At 41.8% G+C, this 16,971-nt stretch overlaps 2 protein-coding genes across 3 annotated transcripts; one reads left to right on the forward strand and one right to left on the reverse strand.

Annotated features, from left to right (window-relative positions):
* Positions 1-40: 40 nt before the first annotated feature.
* On the reverse strand, positions 41-8,811 carry trim23 (tripartite motif containing 23). Its single transcript, XM_030742095.1, has 11 exons — positions 8,681-8,811; positions 7,894-8,056; positions 7,392-7,513; positions 7,027-7,305; positions 6,771-6,953; positions 6,473-6,688; positions 6,199-6,333; positions 5,004-5,133; positions 4,786-4,896; positions 2,522-2,646; positions 41-2,316 (listed from the first exon to the last, which is right to left on the reverse strand). The coding sequence occupies exons 1-11, from the start codon at positions 8,777-8,779 to the stop codon at positions 2,137-2,139; spliced, it is 1,743 nt and encodes a 580-aa protein (XP_030597955.1). The 5' UTR covers positions 8,780-8,811; the 3' UTR covers positions 41-2,136.
* A 441-nt stretch (positions 8,812-9,252) lies between these two features.
* mzt2b (mitotic spindle organizing protein 2B) lies at positions 9,253-16,587 on the forward strand. 2 transcript variants are annotated; one of them, XM_030742096.1, is made up of 5 exons: positions 9,253-9,412; positions 9,628-9,817; positions 9,910-10,070; positions 13,099-13,236; positions 15,869-16,587. In XM_030742096.1, the coding sequence occupies exons 2-5, from the start codon at positions 9,642-9,644 to the stop codon at positions 16,012-16,014; spliced, it is 621 nt and encodes a 206-aa protein (XP_030597956.1). In that variant the 5' UTR covers positions 9,253-9,412; positions 9,628-9,641; the 3' UTR covers positions 16,015-16,587. The 2 variants fall into 2 exon arrangements, with proteins under 2 accessions (XP_030597956.1, XP_030597957.1); XM_030742097.1 differs by lacking the exon at positions 13,099-13,236.
* The last annotated feature ends 384 nt before the right edge of the window (positions 16,588-16,971 follow it).

The following is a 16,971-nucleotide window of genomic DNA, read 5'->3' on the forward strand; positions in this document are numbered from 1 at the left end:
TATATAGCCAGTCAAGTTACCAGTCCAGTAAATTTATTATAGAGCATAACATTGTGTATAATTTACAAAAGCCATAATCAAGTCCACTGGTAACAAAGGTTTCAATGCACTTTGTGCTTCTACGTTAAAAAACAAAAACTGGAAATGATGTCACAAACTATGCGGAAAGGCTTTTCACACGTGCATTTTTTTAAAATATTTTTATACATAAGTACAAATAGTTAACATTACATAGCAATGAATAAAGATCAACTCAAACTCAAATGATGGTTCCTCGATAACAAGACAAGTGTAAGTGTTAGGTTTAATGTTTCACTACTTTCACATTATATAATCACTGAAGGCTGATTAACGGTGGACCATCTCAAAAGCACTCCAGACAAAACTTGTGTAAGAGGAATATTTTCACAAGACTTTTTTTTTTTTTGGACTGAGGTTAACACTCGGTCCATTTAAGAAACAGCAGATAGTTCATTTGCTTTCAAATGAAAACTCTGTAGCGAGGCAGCAAACAAGTGTAGTCGACAAATTCTGCGTGCGGTACACTCCACAAAACGGAGGCAGAATCGGTGCATTTAAAAACTCTGATTTTCTTTTCTCCGCCTTCATATCAAAGTAAAGTCTGCTCTCCCGCTCATCAGTGAGCTCGGTAAACAGTTTGTTTAGTAACAGAAAACACTACATTCAAACCAAACCTCATCAACTGTGGCTTTTAAATAGGTTCACACATTAAAAATTACACAAAGACCCGAAGAAAAATCAGCTGCTATTGCTTACGTTCGATGACAAGGCCAAATTTGGCCATCGGCTTGAAGCCACTAAAGTTGACCTATTATGCTTTCCCTTACATATATATGTCATCAGAGTGGTGTCATGTAATAAGGTTGGCTCTTTATGATATCAGTCCATCCATCCATCCTCTACCACTAAGTGTGACAGGATATACCTAATATGGTCATACAGGCTGTGAACACAGAAGGCCGTCGATCAGCAGTTGACCTACACGGAGAGGAGCAAAACAGCTCGCTTCGGACAAAAATGTGGAGCTGCACCAAACCAGAAGTGTTACATGTGGCACCCAAAGAATCCTGAATTGAACTCTGGGAGGAACAGTAGATGTAGTGGACAACTTCCAGGGGGGGGAGAAAAAAAAAAAAAAAAAGTTTTTGAAAACTTACTCTGGGTCACCAAACTTTAAACATTTGTATCCGCGTTGACCGATGATTCTATATGTGTAGCGTTTATGTTCCGCTGACCTGTTTGATTAAAATTAATTTAAATAATGCTTTAAAACAACTGCCCGAATAAATGCTTCACGACGGCTGTCACCGGGGTATAAAGATCAGTAAGCTGCATTCTGAACTGGGAATCATGCAAAGCTACTCTAAACAAATCCAAGAATAAAACCATGGAGCTGGAAGTGGGCATAATAGGTCCCCTTTAAACCATAGCTAATGTTTCTGTTCCATCTCACTTAACCTGCAAGTGTACTGGAATAAACTGAAAGATCACTATAGTTATCTATCTGGACTATCTGAAGCTTATGGAACTAATAAAAAGGGACATAAATGATACTGTCATCACAACGTGGACCACTCGAGTCCAGTTCAAGGTCACGGATGGGGGGGTGGTTATGATGAGTAACACGTGGGGTAGAAAAGTTAGATACAGTTCACTTTGTCAGGGCATAAAGAGCATTTGTAACATTTAACTGGACCTAAGTTAAAAAGCTATAGATGCCAGATAAACACCTCATCACCTACACAATAAAGAAACTGAATTAAAGCAATGTGTTAAGAGTGTATTAGGCATGAACCAGGATGGGTGTATGCAGTCTCAACTCTGGTTTTAGGCCCAGTGAGTTTATTTGCCAGAGGTTGGGAGTGGCAGGAAGGACAGGCTTAGAAGCACCTCTGCAGTTCCCACGTTGTGAAGCTACAGAAAGTATTAACGTCTTTGCTTTCTTTGCCGATAACGGTGCTCAAAGACGGAAAGGTGGAGAGGTCGTATTTAAAGCTGCAGCCTTGTCATGAAGCTCGTAGTAGAAGGTTTTTGGAGAACTGATGAACCAGGTTCAGAGGGTGAGGGGGGGGGGTGGGTGGGGGGAAAGAGTTCACACGTGCAGGGAGGCGACATTTAGGCGACGTCCAGGACGCCGGCAGCTACCAGCTGTCTGGAAAGCCAATCCAGCCCCTCGTGGAGGCCCATCCCACTACGGGCGTCACAGCCCTGAATGTGCCAGCTCCTCCCACAGCACAGCTTGTGCAGACTCAACAGCTCTGTCATCTCCTCCACAGACACAGCGCCGGGAACGTCCTAAAAAAAAAAAAAAAAAAAAAAAAAAAGTGGGTAGATGATGCAAACTGATATTGTTGAACTCAATCAAAATGTGCCATAGTAAGATATATATATATATATATATATATATATATATATATATATATATATATATATATATATATATATATATATATATATATATATATATATATATATATTTTTTTTTTTTTTTTTACAGTACCTGCTTATTTGCAAAGATGAGCAGCAAGGCATCCCGCAGCTCCTTCTCTGTCAGCAGTTTGGCCAGCTCACTGTGGGCCTCCATGAGTCTGTCCCTGTGGCAGCTGTCAATCACAAACACCACCGCTGCACACCGACAACAGTTAAGGAAGAGAGATTTACCATTAAATGATTTGATGGATGGTTGACAACAACTAGTGGCATGTTTGCTACAAAACCTTTGTACATGCAGCGCTAAAGGGCTGGTACCACCCCTCCTCCATTAAGAGCCGTATGCTCGCTCTCCCTGGTACAGTCAATGTAGCCTCAGTTCAGGGCCGTTTTTCCTGTAGTTTTGTTAGGTTGCAGTCTCTTGCATGTCATTTCACCCTCTCTCTCCCCCCAATTTCCTGTCTATATTGTCCTATCTAATAAAAGCTCAAAATGCCAAAAGATAAATTTAAAAATGGAAAGAAACAAATGTAAAAGAAAAGACAAAAGAAAGAGCACAATATCCAAAAATTGTAAAGGGCCAGCTGGTTTAAAGGGAGAACAGAAACACAGCCCGAGGGCCCCTGCACCAAGCTCCATGAAATGAGAATGATTTTAAACTGTGAATCATGCAAAGCTACAGTAGAGTCCAAGATTAAGGATGTGGAAATGAGAGTTAAAAGCAGCCCTTTATTATATAAATCATACATACAGGCTTTTTTTGTACATTCTGTTAAAAGCTAAGTGAACTCAAACATGTCCATATTCTTCCATCTGAACAGAATCTATGCTTAATGTGCTTCATTCAATGTGCTCATATTTTTTTTAAAGTATCTGACAAGCTGTTCATATGCCCGCATATTAACATTACTAAACTTATGATGGCTACAATCTCTGTTAAATTATGCGTGATAAATGAGGGGTTGCTTTGCTGTTAGTCAGCACCGCGCTGTGTGGTCTCACATTTTGTGGCAGTGTTATGATCAACCTCTTTCTCATTTAGCCCATGTAATCACTGGGTTTATTTTTTGTGTATTCTTCTAACTTTGTTTCATTTCTTCCCTGTGCAGAAACCACACACAAGTGGAAACTCAATCTGCAACAAAGACGTATCTCTGTACACCCTGTCAGGGATTTGAAACCTCTCTCACCAGTACCTCTGCGCTCTTTGTGATCTGACCAATCGCTCTGTGGTGCGCCGTGATTTCACTTAACCCAACAGTGGCCACTGTCAGCCATTCTTTTTTATGTTAGATATGCACGGTTCCCGGAGGATGAAACCAGCTGACTTTAGTGATCCTGTGACTTTTCCGCTCACACCAAAAAGAGGTTGACATTTATGGTTCAGTCTGTACCATAAATGTCAACTATCTGATGGATTGCCTCGACATTTCTTGGAGATATTTAAGGTCTGCAGAGGATTCAGTGTAGCGACATTAATGATTCCATCACTTTACCCAGAACTGTGGTTTATAAGTAGATGGCTGGGAAAAAAAAAAAAAAGATAAAAACAGTGAAACAATTCTTTTAAAACACATATACAGTCCCAATGTCTGGGGTATCAGGCACTGGGATGTTGGCAGTGGATCCTTTGGGTGAGGCTATCATAGATCAGGCTTGTTCCACAGATGCTTGATTGGACTGGGATCTGGGGAGTTTGGATTCTGGGTCAGCGCCTTATATTATTCTTTGTTGTGTTTCTTGAGCCCTTGAGCCATACCTGGTAGGATGGGTTGGGGGGGTGGTCTGCAACAATGATTAAGACGCTGGTACTAAATGGCAGCTTCTAGGGCAGAAGATTGAAGCTGACACTGAACCACAAAAAAACTGCAGTTCAATCCTCACAGACCTTCTATCGGCAGCCCCCTTTAGGGGTCGCCACAGTGGATCATCTTCCTCCATCTCACCCTATCCCTAACATCCTCTTCTGTCACGCCAATCCTCTGCATGTCCTTCCTCCATCTTCACCATCCTGTCTAGTATAGCCACTCTCTCCTCTGCACACATCCAAACCTTGAAACTGGACTCTGTCACCATACCTATATTTACATTTTATATACAGTCTGAGTGTTCTGTCAAAGTAAAATACACACGAACCCAAGATCTCCCAGCAAAACAATGCATTTAACTAGATGCTCAATGTTATTCGCGTGACCTGACACAGTCAGCTGGTGTGTAATAATAGACAGATAAAACAAACCCAGACCAATTCACACAAAGTGCTAGTTAAATTCAAGAACATGCTATAAATGCCATGCAGTGTGATATCCAAAGCACGTAAAGAACAGAACATACCTTGAGTGTTTAGATAATAGTGTTTCCAGAGGGGTCTGAGCTTATGCTTTCCACCTACATCCCAGATGGTGAATTTTAAGTTCTTATATTCAACTGTCTCCACATTGAAACCTTGAACAAAGATCAAAAACAAGCTTTATTTGGGATAATAAAAAGCTCTGTATCATCCTGACGTTAAAGTCTGAGTCTGAGGCCCATTAAACTGTAAGCGTATTTACCAATGGTTGGGATGGGCTGCATGAACTCATCTTGTTTCAGCTTGAAGAGGATGGTGGTTTTTCCAGCTCCATCGAGCCCCAGAGTCACTACACGAATCTCCATCTTTGGACCAATGTGGACCCGGTTGTCCTGAAAACACAAATTATTTCCAATGTCATTATTACACACAGAGACAAACCCAAGCTTTCCATTTTTTGTGACAGACTTGGTTTACTCAACTCAACTTTATTTATAAAGCGCTTCAAAAATCAATGCCGTTGGCCAAAGCGCTGAAAAACAAATTCAAATATTTTTTGTGACCTTTGCTCTGGAAAATGAAATCACTGATTCTTGGGCCCCTAAAGAATATTTACAGAAAGTTTAATAAATTTTTGTGCAAAACCTTTTGAGTTACATTGCTAACAGGTAAACAGATAAACAAACGAACAGGAGTGCAAACATAACCTCTCTCCACCTCTCGGTGGGCGAGGTATCAATAAGAACCAACGTCTCACACTGAGTTAAAAGTCAAAGAGAAGAAATGTGCTTTAAGCGAGGATTTAAAGGCAGGAAGTGAGTCAGACAGATGTGCAAAGGGAGATCATTCCACAGTTTTGGGCCAGCAACTGAAAAAGCGCGGTCACCTCTCAGCTTCCTCTTTGTCTTTGGGATGGCTAACAGTGACAGATCAGCTGACCTGAGTGAGCGTTAGGGGGCATATGGGTGGAACACATTACACAGATACGGTGTGCAAGGCCATGAACACATTTAAAAACAAATAAAAGACTTTTAAAATCAATCCAAAAATGAACCGTGAGCCAATGAAATTAGGCTAAAATCGGTGTAATGTGTTCACGTTTTTTGGCACCAACTAAAAGTGGAGCAGCAGCATTTTGTAACATCTGTAGTCGGGTAAGTAGTGTCTGGTTCAGCCCAACATAAAGTGCACTGCAGCAGTCTAAACGAGCTGTGATAAAAGCATGGATTAAAATCTCAAAGTGATGCTGAGAAAGAGATGGCTTCACCTTGTCCAGTTGTCTGAATCGATAAAAGCAGGACTTGACTACTGATTTAATCCGTGCATCACGTTTAAGATCACTGTCCATGTTTACACCCAGGTTTGTTCCTGTCTGTGTCAGATGTTGACTTAAAGGTCCCAGATCAACATGAATTTGTTTACAGAAGCAAATTTCTATGAGCAGGGACACTGTGTACCTTAGTGAAGGTGACGGGGATGCCAGCATCCAGCTGAATGTGATCTGCCAGCTCAGTGAACTGGTGCTGCTGCTTCTGAAGTGTCTCCAGCAAACAGTTAATCTCCTGCTTTGCCAGCACAACTCTGCAGTCGTCCTAAAGCAGAAAAGAAGCAACACGCGTCAAACCTTTGACTGTATTACTTAAGGATTTACCCCCAAAACACAACTTTGATCATAATCTGAACAAAAAAAAAAAAAAAGCTCCCAAAATCACCAATACTCTTATCTCCTACCTGCTGAAGTGTTTTCTCACAGTGCAGGCAGGCGGTGGACACTTGAGACAGCAGGATGGTCATGTCCTCCTGCTGCTGCCTCAGCCAAATGAGCCTCTCCCTGACGTGAGCATCCACCACGCTCAGTGCCATCTCCTCCTGCCGGCACAGGGTCTCGTGAAGATCTGCAAAGTAAGCTCGGACGCAGGAGCGAGCGCTCTCTGCTGTGCCGGGGACCTGATGGACACGTGGGAGAGATCTAAGCACCAGAAGAGAAGCATAATCCCTCGTGTCTTATTAAGAAGCGCCTCTGTCTTACATGTTCAGTGTGTGCCATGCCTACTCCATCCTCAACTATCTGCTCGCCGCCTTCTATTTGCTGCACGATGCCCACCAGCTTCCTTGAGTACTCGGACACCTCGTCTGTGAAGGTTCGGATACAGTGGGCCATGTCCAGAATGGATGCACGAATCTGATTGGCTTCAGTTTCAAGAACAGCATGCTGTAAAGAAAATTTGGGCATGTGTGACCGTGTCTTTTTCAGTGACTAATATGGGAGCATGTTTTCCACCTACCTTATGGCCCTGATGCTTTCCGTACTCCTTACACACACAGCACATGAGGGGCCCGGACTGACAAGCTTCCTCCAGGCAGACAAACTCGATGGCGTGGACCTGATGCTGCGGGCAGAGGGTCTTCTCATGAGGCTTATCAGCCAGCGGCACCCGCCGGTGTTTGGCCAGTGTGCGAGTGGAGTGGGTGAGCTGAGAGCACTCACCACACAGGTGGGTGGCACACACGGTACAGTACATGGAGGCTGTGTGGCTCTCATCCTCATCACAGCGAATTATACACTAGTTTAAAAAAGATGGATTACGGATAAAGTATGCAGAAGGTGTGAAGGTGACATCTCTTATCAGTAAAATCACAGCTGCCTTACTTCTCCCATGCCTTTCAGGGCGTCCTCTGCCATTCCTGACTGGTTGGTCGCTCCATTCTGGAGTCTCTCCAAGAGTTCGAGCAGAGCAAAGTTCTTCTTCAGACCCCAAACTCCAGAATCCCCTGAGGAAATTTGAAGAAAGCAAACATTCTTTAACAGGTAAAAATGGCAGAGCTGTAGAGCTCCACGCCCCCAAAACATCCTTAGCCTCAAATGGATCACAGATTTCTGCAACAAGAATGTTTTCAGTAACAAATTTATAATTTTTTTCACAACTTCCTGGTGCAAATCTCTTGGTTAAAGGGATGTGCATGCTGCACAGGCTTCAGGTACTTATATAGGAAACCCTTCCTTCTCTAACCATGTTATCATTCCTCATCTGGCTTTAACTGCTACATGACAGGTATTATACATCAATGTCTGCTAGACTTCAATGCAAAAATGTGCACGCCAAGCCTGATTCATTGAATTCGCAATGAAAGAGTAAAATTCTGACACTCACCCAGTTCAGTGACCTGCCTGTCGAAGGGACAGCGGACCGCTCTGCCATGCAGGGGCAACCGGGTAAGACAATCGTGGCACACTGTGTGGCCGCAGAGCAAAAGACGAGGGACCTTGTCCCCTTGGAGAGAGAAGACATCCTCACACACACCACACTCCAGCACCTGGAAATAAAAGACCACCACTATTAAAGGGCCTGATCGTCAGTGGGTACAGTGGTCACAGGGACGTACTGACGAGTTAAAACAGCGAGATGCCCTAACAGGTCTCAGAGAGAACAATGCAGTCATTCTGACCTGCAGCATTACAGCTGGGTAACACTTCTGCTTTCTGTTTTCTTTACGTGAATGCAATGCCAGCAGTATGAAAAGCAGCTTCTGACTTACACGCCCACACAGAGGAGCTGCAGCGGGGGACCAAAGCTAGTACAGACGCCAACTAGCGATGGGCGACCATCCAGCTCATCTGCTAGCATGTTGCAGGCACAAATTCCAGCCATGTCATTGTGCACCAGCCTAAGTTTATAATGCAACCGATAAACAATGGCGTTCTTGTGAAACAGTGGTTACACGTGACTCTGGTCGGATCTATATATATATATATATATATATATACACAAATAATACACAAATAAATAAATAAAGCTTTGACATCCTGCTGCCAACGACGCCAACGCAGCAGCATTCGCTCAAAATCAGAAGCCTGATGTCGGTCATTCGTCCAAACAAACAATCAACTATCAATCAGCATGTAACTGGATCTAGAATTATTAGTAACAACGTTACAACCTTAACCGTGCTTCCATTAGCTCCTCTCCCGTGTCGGATACAGGGCTCCATCGTCGCTACGGTGCCCTGCTTGTTTATCCCTGCAGCAGCAGCGGCCATTCTAGGACGACAGCGCAGAGACCCGAGCAGGTTTGAGAGGACAATCCCTCAAGTACTTCCGGTTTCGGTCTATTAGCGTCACGAGTAGTATGCTCACATATTTCCAGCGCTCCAGTGTTGAATTGAAACCTACGGGAAAATTCCGCAGCATAAAAAGATGGCGGTGGTAAAATGATAACTTATTTTGGAGCAGTCAGCAAGTTTTTATTTTTTAGGCTATTTTAATCCGATTTGATTTGATTGGTGGTTTATGCATTCAGTGAAAATCAGTCTGGGTGAAAATCAAGTTAATTTAGAAAATGCTTCAAAACAACTGCTTAGATAAACGCCTACACGCGGTTCAAAAAGACTGCACAGGGGCGACATTTGCTTTTAGACTACTCTTTAAATTAACATAAGCTTGTAAAACATGGATCTAATATCTTAAAAGAAGACATGATGGAAAACTGAATAATGTAACTTTTTTTTTTTTTATACGCGTGTTGACTACATTGGTCTCCTTATGAACTACAAATCCCAAAGTACTGCACGCATGGCGATGACGTATTTTTTGCGCGTTACGCCTGGCTCAAACTGGGAACTTGAGGTTAATGATTTTGTAAACGCTCAGTACACTGCTCTGCTCTTTTAATGGTAGGTATATTTTAATTTTAACGAATCAGGCGTTTACTGTGTTAATCAGTTTAGGATCTAGTGTGGTTATATGTATATATATTTTTTATTAATATTCGGAGAGGAGGTGCAGCTTCACCGTATTTGTCATTCTAGGCGGTCAACACACTCATTTACGCTGATTTTATTTTAATGTCAGTGCATTTATTTTGTTATTATTTATTCTAACCCCTCAGTACATGCATTAGTCATGTCTCAACAACCACAACAAACGATCCCCTCCGCCCCTGACTCCCCTGCGCTGGTGGTCACATCTAACGTACAGAAATATGCTATAAAGAAGAAGAAAGTCCTCAGCGCCGAAGAAATGGAGCTGTTTGAACTTACTCAGGCTGCAGGAATCACTGTGGATCAGGAAGTTTTTAAGTATGTCTAATTATAATCATCCCCAACTGTGGTTTATATAGAGGAATAAACGGTGGAAGACCATGATTTCACGGTCTCACTCCCCCTCACAGGATCATAGTGGACTTGCTGAAGATGAACGTGGCTCCTCAAGCAGTCTTCCAGACTTTGAAGGCAATGTGTGCAGGACAGAGGGTAGCTGAAAGCTGTGCAGCAGACTCTTCAGCTGCCGTCCACACCACAAGCATGGCCACAGCGCATGCAGAAGCCAAAGGTTAGTGTTTGAATACTGGAAAGTAGCGCAAATTAAAGATTGTAATTTAAAGGCCCTGCTTTAACATGCATATCTTTTCACGTTTTGTGGCAGACATGTCCTCTACTTGGGTTTATGTATATGCATGTTTTTGACATTTGAGTTTTGAATTTCTGCTCATCTAGTCTTGCTTCTTTCAACTAAGAAATCAGGCCAGTAAACTTAAAGTCTTATTCTGTCTTGTCCAAGTCTGTTCCTGCTGATTTCCCCCTCTGCTCGGTCCTCGGTAACCTGATGTCAGTCAGTCCAGGATGCAGCGACAAAAAAACTAGCGAATATTCAGATATTACCCTGTTCCTGCTTCCCTTCCAGTGGAATTTGAATTTCTTTTTAGATTTATTAATCATGTGCTGTGCAGCATGGTGGCGTAGTTGTTTGCACTGTTGCCTGAGTTCTAATCCACCATCTGTCCGGGGCCTTTCTGGAGTTTGCAGTATTCTCCCCATGTCTGCGTGGGTTCTCTCCGGGTACTCGGCTTCCTCACACTGTCCAAAGACCTGCAGTTACTGGATTAGGTTAACTGGTGATCCTAAACTGGCTGTAGGTGTGAATGTGAGTGGTTGTCTGTCTCTATGTGTTGGCCCTGTGACATACTGGTGACCTGGTCAGGGTGTACCCTGCCTCTCGGCCCATGGCAGGTGGGATAGGCTCCAGCCCCCTTTTACAGAAGTCTTTATTCTACCTGCAGTGTCAGGTTGATCCTTATGCTTCTCAATTAACCCCTTTTTTTTTTTTTTTTTTTTTTTTTAAATCTGCGTATAAAATATCTTCATGTGCCCACAGCTGTTATGAATATAGAGGGGGGAAAAAAAAAGACCTGGGTCTAAAAATGCTATAGTTGATGAAATATTTTTATTTTTAGAGCCTCTGCAAACTTTGCACTTTTCACACTACTCTGCACATCAGCTACAGAAAGATATTTAATCATGCGGGCGTCAGAGACACATCACAACACGGGACACACTTCCTTTGCTTTGGCTTTTCCACATTTGTATCCACAGGGCTGCAGGTCTATGTTGTATTGTGGCTATTTTAGTGCTCAACAAACCACCACAAACGTGAGCAGCGTGGGTGTTTCCATGAACTCCCAAGTTCTTGTCTTCAAAAAAGAAGTAATATTACACATCAGTACATTAAGTGGCAGAGCTTCTAATGATGAAGCTATAAAATCTTTCAGAGGTACAGAATAATATGATGAAATGTACTTGCATGGCCTTACCTTTGTCATGATTTTCTAATCATGCTGTGTGTTTTAGCACTCAGCTATGTTTTTTTGGTTGTTTTTTTTTTTGTTAACCTCCCAGTGTTGCCTTGAGTGCAGCTGTGGAGGCCATTTGAGTACAGTGAACTCATTGTCATGTTCAAGAAACCAGTTTTAGATGATCTGAGCTTTGTGAATGGTGTCTTAACCTGCTGGAAGTAGCCCTCAGAAGATGTGTACACTGTAGTCATAAAGGCTTGGACATGGTCAGTAACAGTACTCAGGTTGGCTGTGGGGTTTAAGCAACGCTCATTATATCTAAGGGGCTTAAAGTGTGCCAAAAAAATATCCCCCACACCAATACACCACCTCCAGCAACCTGAGCCACTGATGCAAGACAGGATGGATCCATGCTTTCATGTTGTTTATGCCAAACCTCTGACCCTACCATCTGAATGTAGGGAGACTGAAATGGAGACTCATCAGGTCAGACAGTGGTTTCCCAGTCTTCCACTGCCCAATTTTGGCGAGCCTGTGGAAATTGTAGCCTCAGTTTCCTGTTCTTAGCTGACAGGAGTGATGTCAGTGCGGTTCACCTGCATCAAGGTTCAACATGTAAGTTCAGAGATGCTGCTCTGCACGTCCCTGTTGTAACAAATGGTTATTTGAGATACTGTTGCCTTCCTGTCAGCTCAAAGCAGTCCGGCCATTCTCCTCTGAGCTCTGGCAAAAACGAGGCATGTTTGCCCAGAGAACTGCTGCTCACTGGATGCTTTCTCTTTTTTTGGACCACTGTTTGTAAACTCTAAAGATGGCTGCACAGGAAAATCCCAATAGGTCAACAGGTTTGCCACGGTCAAACCACTTTTCTTCCCCATTCTGACATTTGGTTTGAACTTCAGCAGGTCGCCTTGACGTCTATGTGCCTGCATATGCATTGAGTTGCTGCCATGGGATTGGCTGATTAAGATATCTGCATTAACATGTAGTTGAACAGGTGTACCTAATAAAATGGCTGGCGACTAGACTTTGCAGGGCTCAGTCGAATTGTATCTGTTTTTACTCTTGTTTAGTTGGAGGATGTTTCTGAAACATCCACTTCTTCAATTCTGAAAGGCATTAAGTTTCCTCTTCTCACATTTATTTTGTTGGGACTTCATTCTGGTTGGCCCAGTGATGATGAATATGAATAATATATCCTAGTGAAAACATTTAAACAAAAAAACCCTCAAAGGTCCAAGGATGGAGCATTAGGGAACACCACAGGTCAGAAGGGGTCCTGAGTCCCTTTTCAGTGCAAACAATTAAAATTGTTTGAGTAATTCCTGCTAGAAACAAACACTAATAGATTTGTGTGTGTGTGTGTGGAGCTGCAAATAAGATTATTGAGGTGTAGACTCACAGGGTTTTGTAAAAAGGTGAAGGCAAATCATAATTTTTTTCCAACAATTCGTACTTTATATACATTCTTTGCTTCTCTCTTTGCTTTTCAAGCATGTGAAAAAATCACATTTCTCCACTTAAGTCCTGCACACACTGTAGCAGAGTTTCTGTGCTGCAGAGCTCCCTACGCCCCACCTCACTAACTGCGTTCCCTCTTCACCCCCACATGAGGAGGTTTTCCACCTGAGGGGAGGTGAACTGAAGACGGGCACAGTCATAAAAACCTGTTTTACAATGAGCGCATCCTCACTGTGTTGCTGTTTTTTCTAATTTTCTTTCTATCTCCAATCAGTTCGTTCCGTCTTTCTTTCTTTTTCCTCCCCCTCTGCTTCTTGTTTCCTGAAGAAGAGGACTCATTGGCCTCTGGAAAGAGCCCTAAACCTGCCGCGGCTCCCCCCTCAGCATCGGGCCCCAGAGCCACAAGGGTCAACACTAAGATTGTGGTCTACGGCCCCCAAGACACTAGTTCTCCTCACTCTCAAGGTCCCCTTTGCTGTACTCTGTCCTACACCTCCATCTGCCCACTTGCTTGCCTTTCTCATTAACAAAAGTTGCCTTTATGTGATATTGTGATACGGAGCAGGATTGTGGTAAAACTGCATGCTGTGCTTTCTGTGTGTGTGTGCGCATGTGATTGTTTGAAAAGCATCCAAGGGCAAACTGAATTTGCCCTTGGATGCTTTCATACTCAAGGGGACTTGCTCACTGTGCAATGGATTTTTTTAACTTTATTTTTTATTTATTTCTTGCCTTATTTTTTAAGTGGCTGGAAAGTTTCAAAAAGAAAACTCTGAAGGACTTTACTTTTTTTTTTTTTTTATTGCTGCTTTTACTCCAAAGTAGTTTGACTCGATTTACAAATAAAAAATATGTGTTTTATGTGTCAGTATGATGGTTGACCTGTCACCATATGAGTGGCAGAACAAGAGAAGAGGATCTTGACTTGGTTTTTACAATATGCACTTGTTGGAGACTATTTTCAGGATTTCACTACAGAGTAGCATTAATAATGGGGTGAGAGCACCGAGCTTTTATCTGTAGAATCTATTATAAATGCATAAAACTGTAAACTCTGACATATTAAACATTTGACTTCTGTGTTTAATTAACAAAGAGAAACATCTCGGCTCTAACCCCAGCTGCATGATTTTGTGCATGTAAATGGGCGCGTCAATTTAGTGGTATATAGTGAGGAAATAGCGAACTTTATCTTTTTGACCAAAGAAGCCACAAGAAATGATTTCAGGAGAAAAATAAATATTAAATGTGTGATTATGGTCCAAATAGAGAATAGAAATGCAACGATGTACTAGCTGAACAGTGGGATTGAGTGATACTGAACTTTTTACATGACAAAAACAAAATATCACTACTAGCTGTAAAATTATCTTTTAAAATCAGTATTATTATTATTGGCCAAGGATTTTCCAGTTGGGGTGTGGAGAAGCCACGCCTCCTTTGCTTCTAAGGAGCCAGACTTTTTTTTTTTGTCATTTTTAAAGTGGTTTTGAGCAACAGTTCTCCAGCTTTCTGAAAGTCTTCTTTGGACATTGGCTGCTTTTTCACTCAGTTTCAGTCCCGTCTTTGTACCTGACCATGAAACATTCAAGCATAAATTCCTTTAAGTAAAGGGATGAACCAGTGTTGTCTACACATTGCATGTGTTGGTCCAATTTCTTCAGTTAAATCTATAAAAATGCCCAAGAAAATAGTGTTTTTGCACCATCGAGGTGCAAAGACCCAGAGAGATGTTAGTCAAAAACTTGGCATATCTCAGCATAGTGTGGTTAGTGCTTTAAAAAAATAGAGAAACTGGTCTAATAGCAGTCTGCAGCAGATGGACTATATTTCAAAGTTCTTAGGAACTAGAAAAAAAAATCCAGCAGAGACTTGAGACGGGAGCTGAGAGATGCTCCTGACCCTTCAACTGATCCATCTACTGTTTGCTCATCAGAAATGGTCTCAGTGGAAGGATGGCTGTCAAGAAGCCAGTTTTGGGAAATGGGGAGAAAATTCAGAGTTTCATAAGAACTTATTGGTGGCAACAGGTCTTATGAATGGGTGAATTAAAATGTGAATTTTTTTTTTTTTTGGGGGGGGGGGGGGGTCAGTCTTGTCAAAATTGATGGAATTATGAACATAGAAAGTACTGATACATTTTGATCCACCATCTGGAAGGCATCTGATTGGCAACAGCTTCCTTTTTCAGCACGACAATGATCCCAAACACACTGCCAGTGCAGCATACCAGGAGAGAAAAAAACACACAATGGAGCGCTATCAGTCACGGACTGGACTCTCCAGAACCCAGACCTCAACATTACTGAAGTAGTGTGGGATCATCTTGACAGAGAATGGAACAAAAGGCAGCCAACATCCAAAGAAGAGCTTTGAATGTACTTCAGGAAGCCTGGAGAACTATTCCTGAATGCTGCTTAAAGAAATTGCAATGCCTGCCTCAGAGAGTTCAGGCTGTGAAGAACAAAGGTGTTCATACCAAATGTTGACTTTTAAACTTGCTATATTTGTACAAACGCTGTTTTGCCTTATACGTTATATTTCATGTATTCTTTCATGTTTGAATAAATCACAGCACCTTTTTAAAAAACGCAAAGAAAGGGGTGGCTCAAGACTTTTGCACAACACTAAGAAACAGCAAACCATAGAGTGAGAGCAGCACAAGTAAAGAAAAGAATCAGTTAACCAGCTGAATGATGTCAGATACACAAGGTCTTTTTAAATGTAACTACATTGGCTGTAAGCAGGAGTATTTTGAGTCTTGTTAATAACAAATAATAAAAATTATTTTTTTTCCTTTCACAAATAAAACCGTCAGTTCTCTTTAAAACGTGCTGAATTTTCAGTTCATAATTCCTAAAAGCACTTTCTCGCCACTTCATGGTTCAAAGTGTGCAGTGCTGTTAAGCAGACTCACAACAAGTTAAGAAATTGTTTTGTCAGCTGCAGTTTCTCATTCCCCTGTCATTACCATTAACATTTGTCTGAAAATGTCATACTGCTTGGTATATGAGAACCAACAGCCATACAGCAATCACCTAAACATTTCTTTCCTCCTCTACCTCGGTGAGTTTCCTTTTTTGCTTTGCTCCAACAGTGCGCAGTAAAGCTGGTGCCAGCCACAGCGAGAAGAGCAGGGAGGCTTCCAGCCAGAGAGTGCAGCGGCAGCCCAGTGCCACTAGAGGGCAGAAGACCAAGAGCTCCGGCAGCAGTAGTTCTTCCTCACAGATAAACTCGACCTAAGACTCAGGCCACTGGAGGCCATTTGTAAATGTGTAGGTTTCTTTACGTTTAACTTATCTGTATGTTACACTGTTTTACACCTTTAAAGGACTGGTTCAATAAATGTGTTTTCTGGTTTTATTGGTCTTGGGTTTGAGATCCTCCTTTTAAATGTTTGCTGTAAACAATTCATGTCAAGCTGGATTGGTTGCTTGTAGGAACCTTTTTATGTGGTTCAACCACTGACCCTTAACTGTAAGACGTGTGATGAGGGAGTGATCTGTCGGTCATATTGGAAAAATTAAAGCTGTCTGCATCACTAGATAGGTTCCAGTGACTGTAAATTAGAAAATATGATTAGATTTTCCTTTTTAAAATTGAGCTAAACCAGTCCTTTAAAGTTCTAACAATTTAAAAAGGGAGTGCAGTGTGTCTCGTTATTATGCTGTCAGGTTTTGCTGTCATTAAGCCTTTTTCTCAGTTACCATTTGCAATTCAAACAAGTGAGACTGACACAAAAAAATATTTTAATTAGAATATTTTCTACTGAAAAATGACAATGTCTGTTCATCGTGAACATTTTTTTGTTTTTATATCACCTCTTTAATAAATCTCATAATATTCACTTACCATATTTGTCTCTTTTGTAGCATGACCTTTGCTGCACCAGGATGCACCAATACAGTATACAGTACAAAAACAATATTTATTTGAATAATAGCTCATATTTGATAAGATTTTCCTTAAAAATGGTCGGTTACCTGCTTCTCAGAGTGCGTATAACCACAGAGACATGCTAAATGGGGATTTAAGGTGAGTGCAGAGAAGTTTCCTGTCTTCAGTACATTATATATAGTTGATTACATCTTGTTCAATATCTCATCTGCTTAATGAGCCTATAATCAGAGGTTTGCCAGTTTGATTTTCAGTTGCTTTAAGGCATTCTGGGAGTCTCTTATTCAAGCTGTTACACTAAAG

Source organism: Archocentrus centrarchus, chromosome 12 (assembly GCF_007364275.1).
Source record: "Archocentrus centrarchus isolate MPI-CPG fArcCen1 chromosome 12, fArcCen1, whole genome shotgun sequence".
Taxonomy (NCBI): Eukaryota; Metazoa; Chordata; class Actinopteri; order Cichliformes; family Cichlidae; genus Archocentrus; species Archocentrus centrarchus.

Bases quoted from the DNA above. Each gene is read 5' to 3' on its own strand.
- trim23 (XM_030742095.1), bottom strand. From the start codon at position 8,779: ATGGCCGCTGCTGCTGCAGGGATAAACAAGCAGGGCACCGTAGCGACG. The intron at 8,057-8,680 runs GTTGTAACGTTG...TTTTATTTCCAG, and splicing joins CTAATGGAAGCACGGTTAAG to GTGCTGGAGTGTGGTGTGTG. The intron at 7,306-7,391 runs GTAAGGCAGCTG...TTTTTAAACTAG, and splicing joins CCCTGAAAGGCATGGGAGAA to TGTATAATTCGCTGTGATGA.
- mzt2b (XM_030742096.1), top strand. From the start codon at position 9,642: ATGTCTCAACAACCACAACAAACGATCCCCTCCGCCCCTGACTCCCCT. The intron at 10,071-13,098 runs GTTAGTGTTTGA...TGTTTCCTGAAG, and splicing joins AGCGCATGCAGAAGCCAAAG to AAGAGGACTCATTGGCCTCT. The intron at 13,237-15,868 runs GTCCCCTTTGCT...TTGCTCCAACAG, and splicing joins TAGTTCTCCTCACTCTCAAG to TGCGCAGTAAAGCTGGTGCC.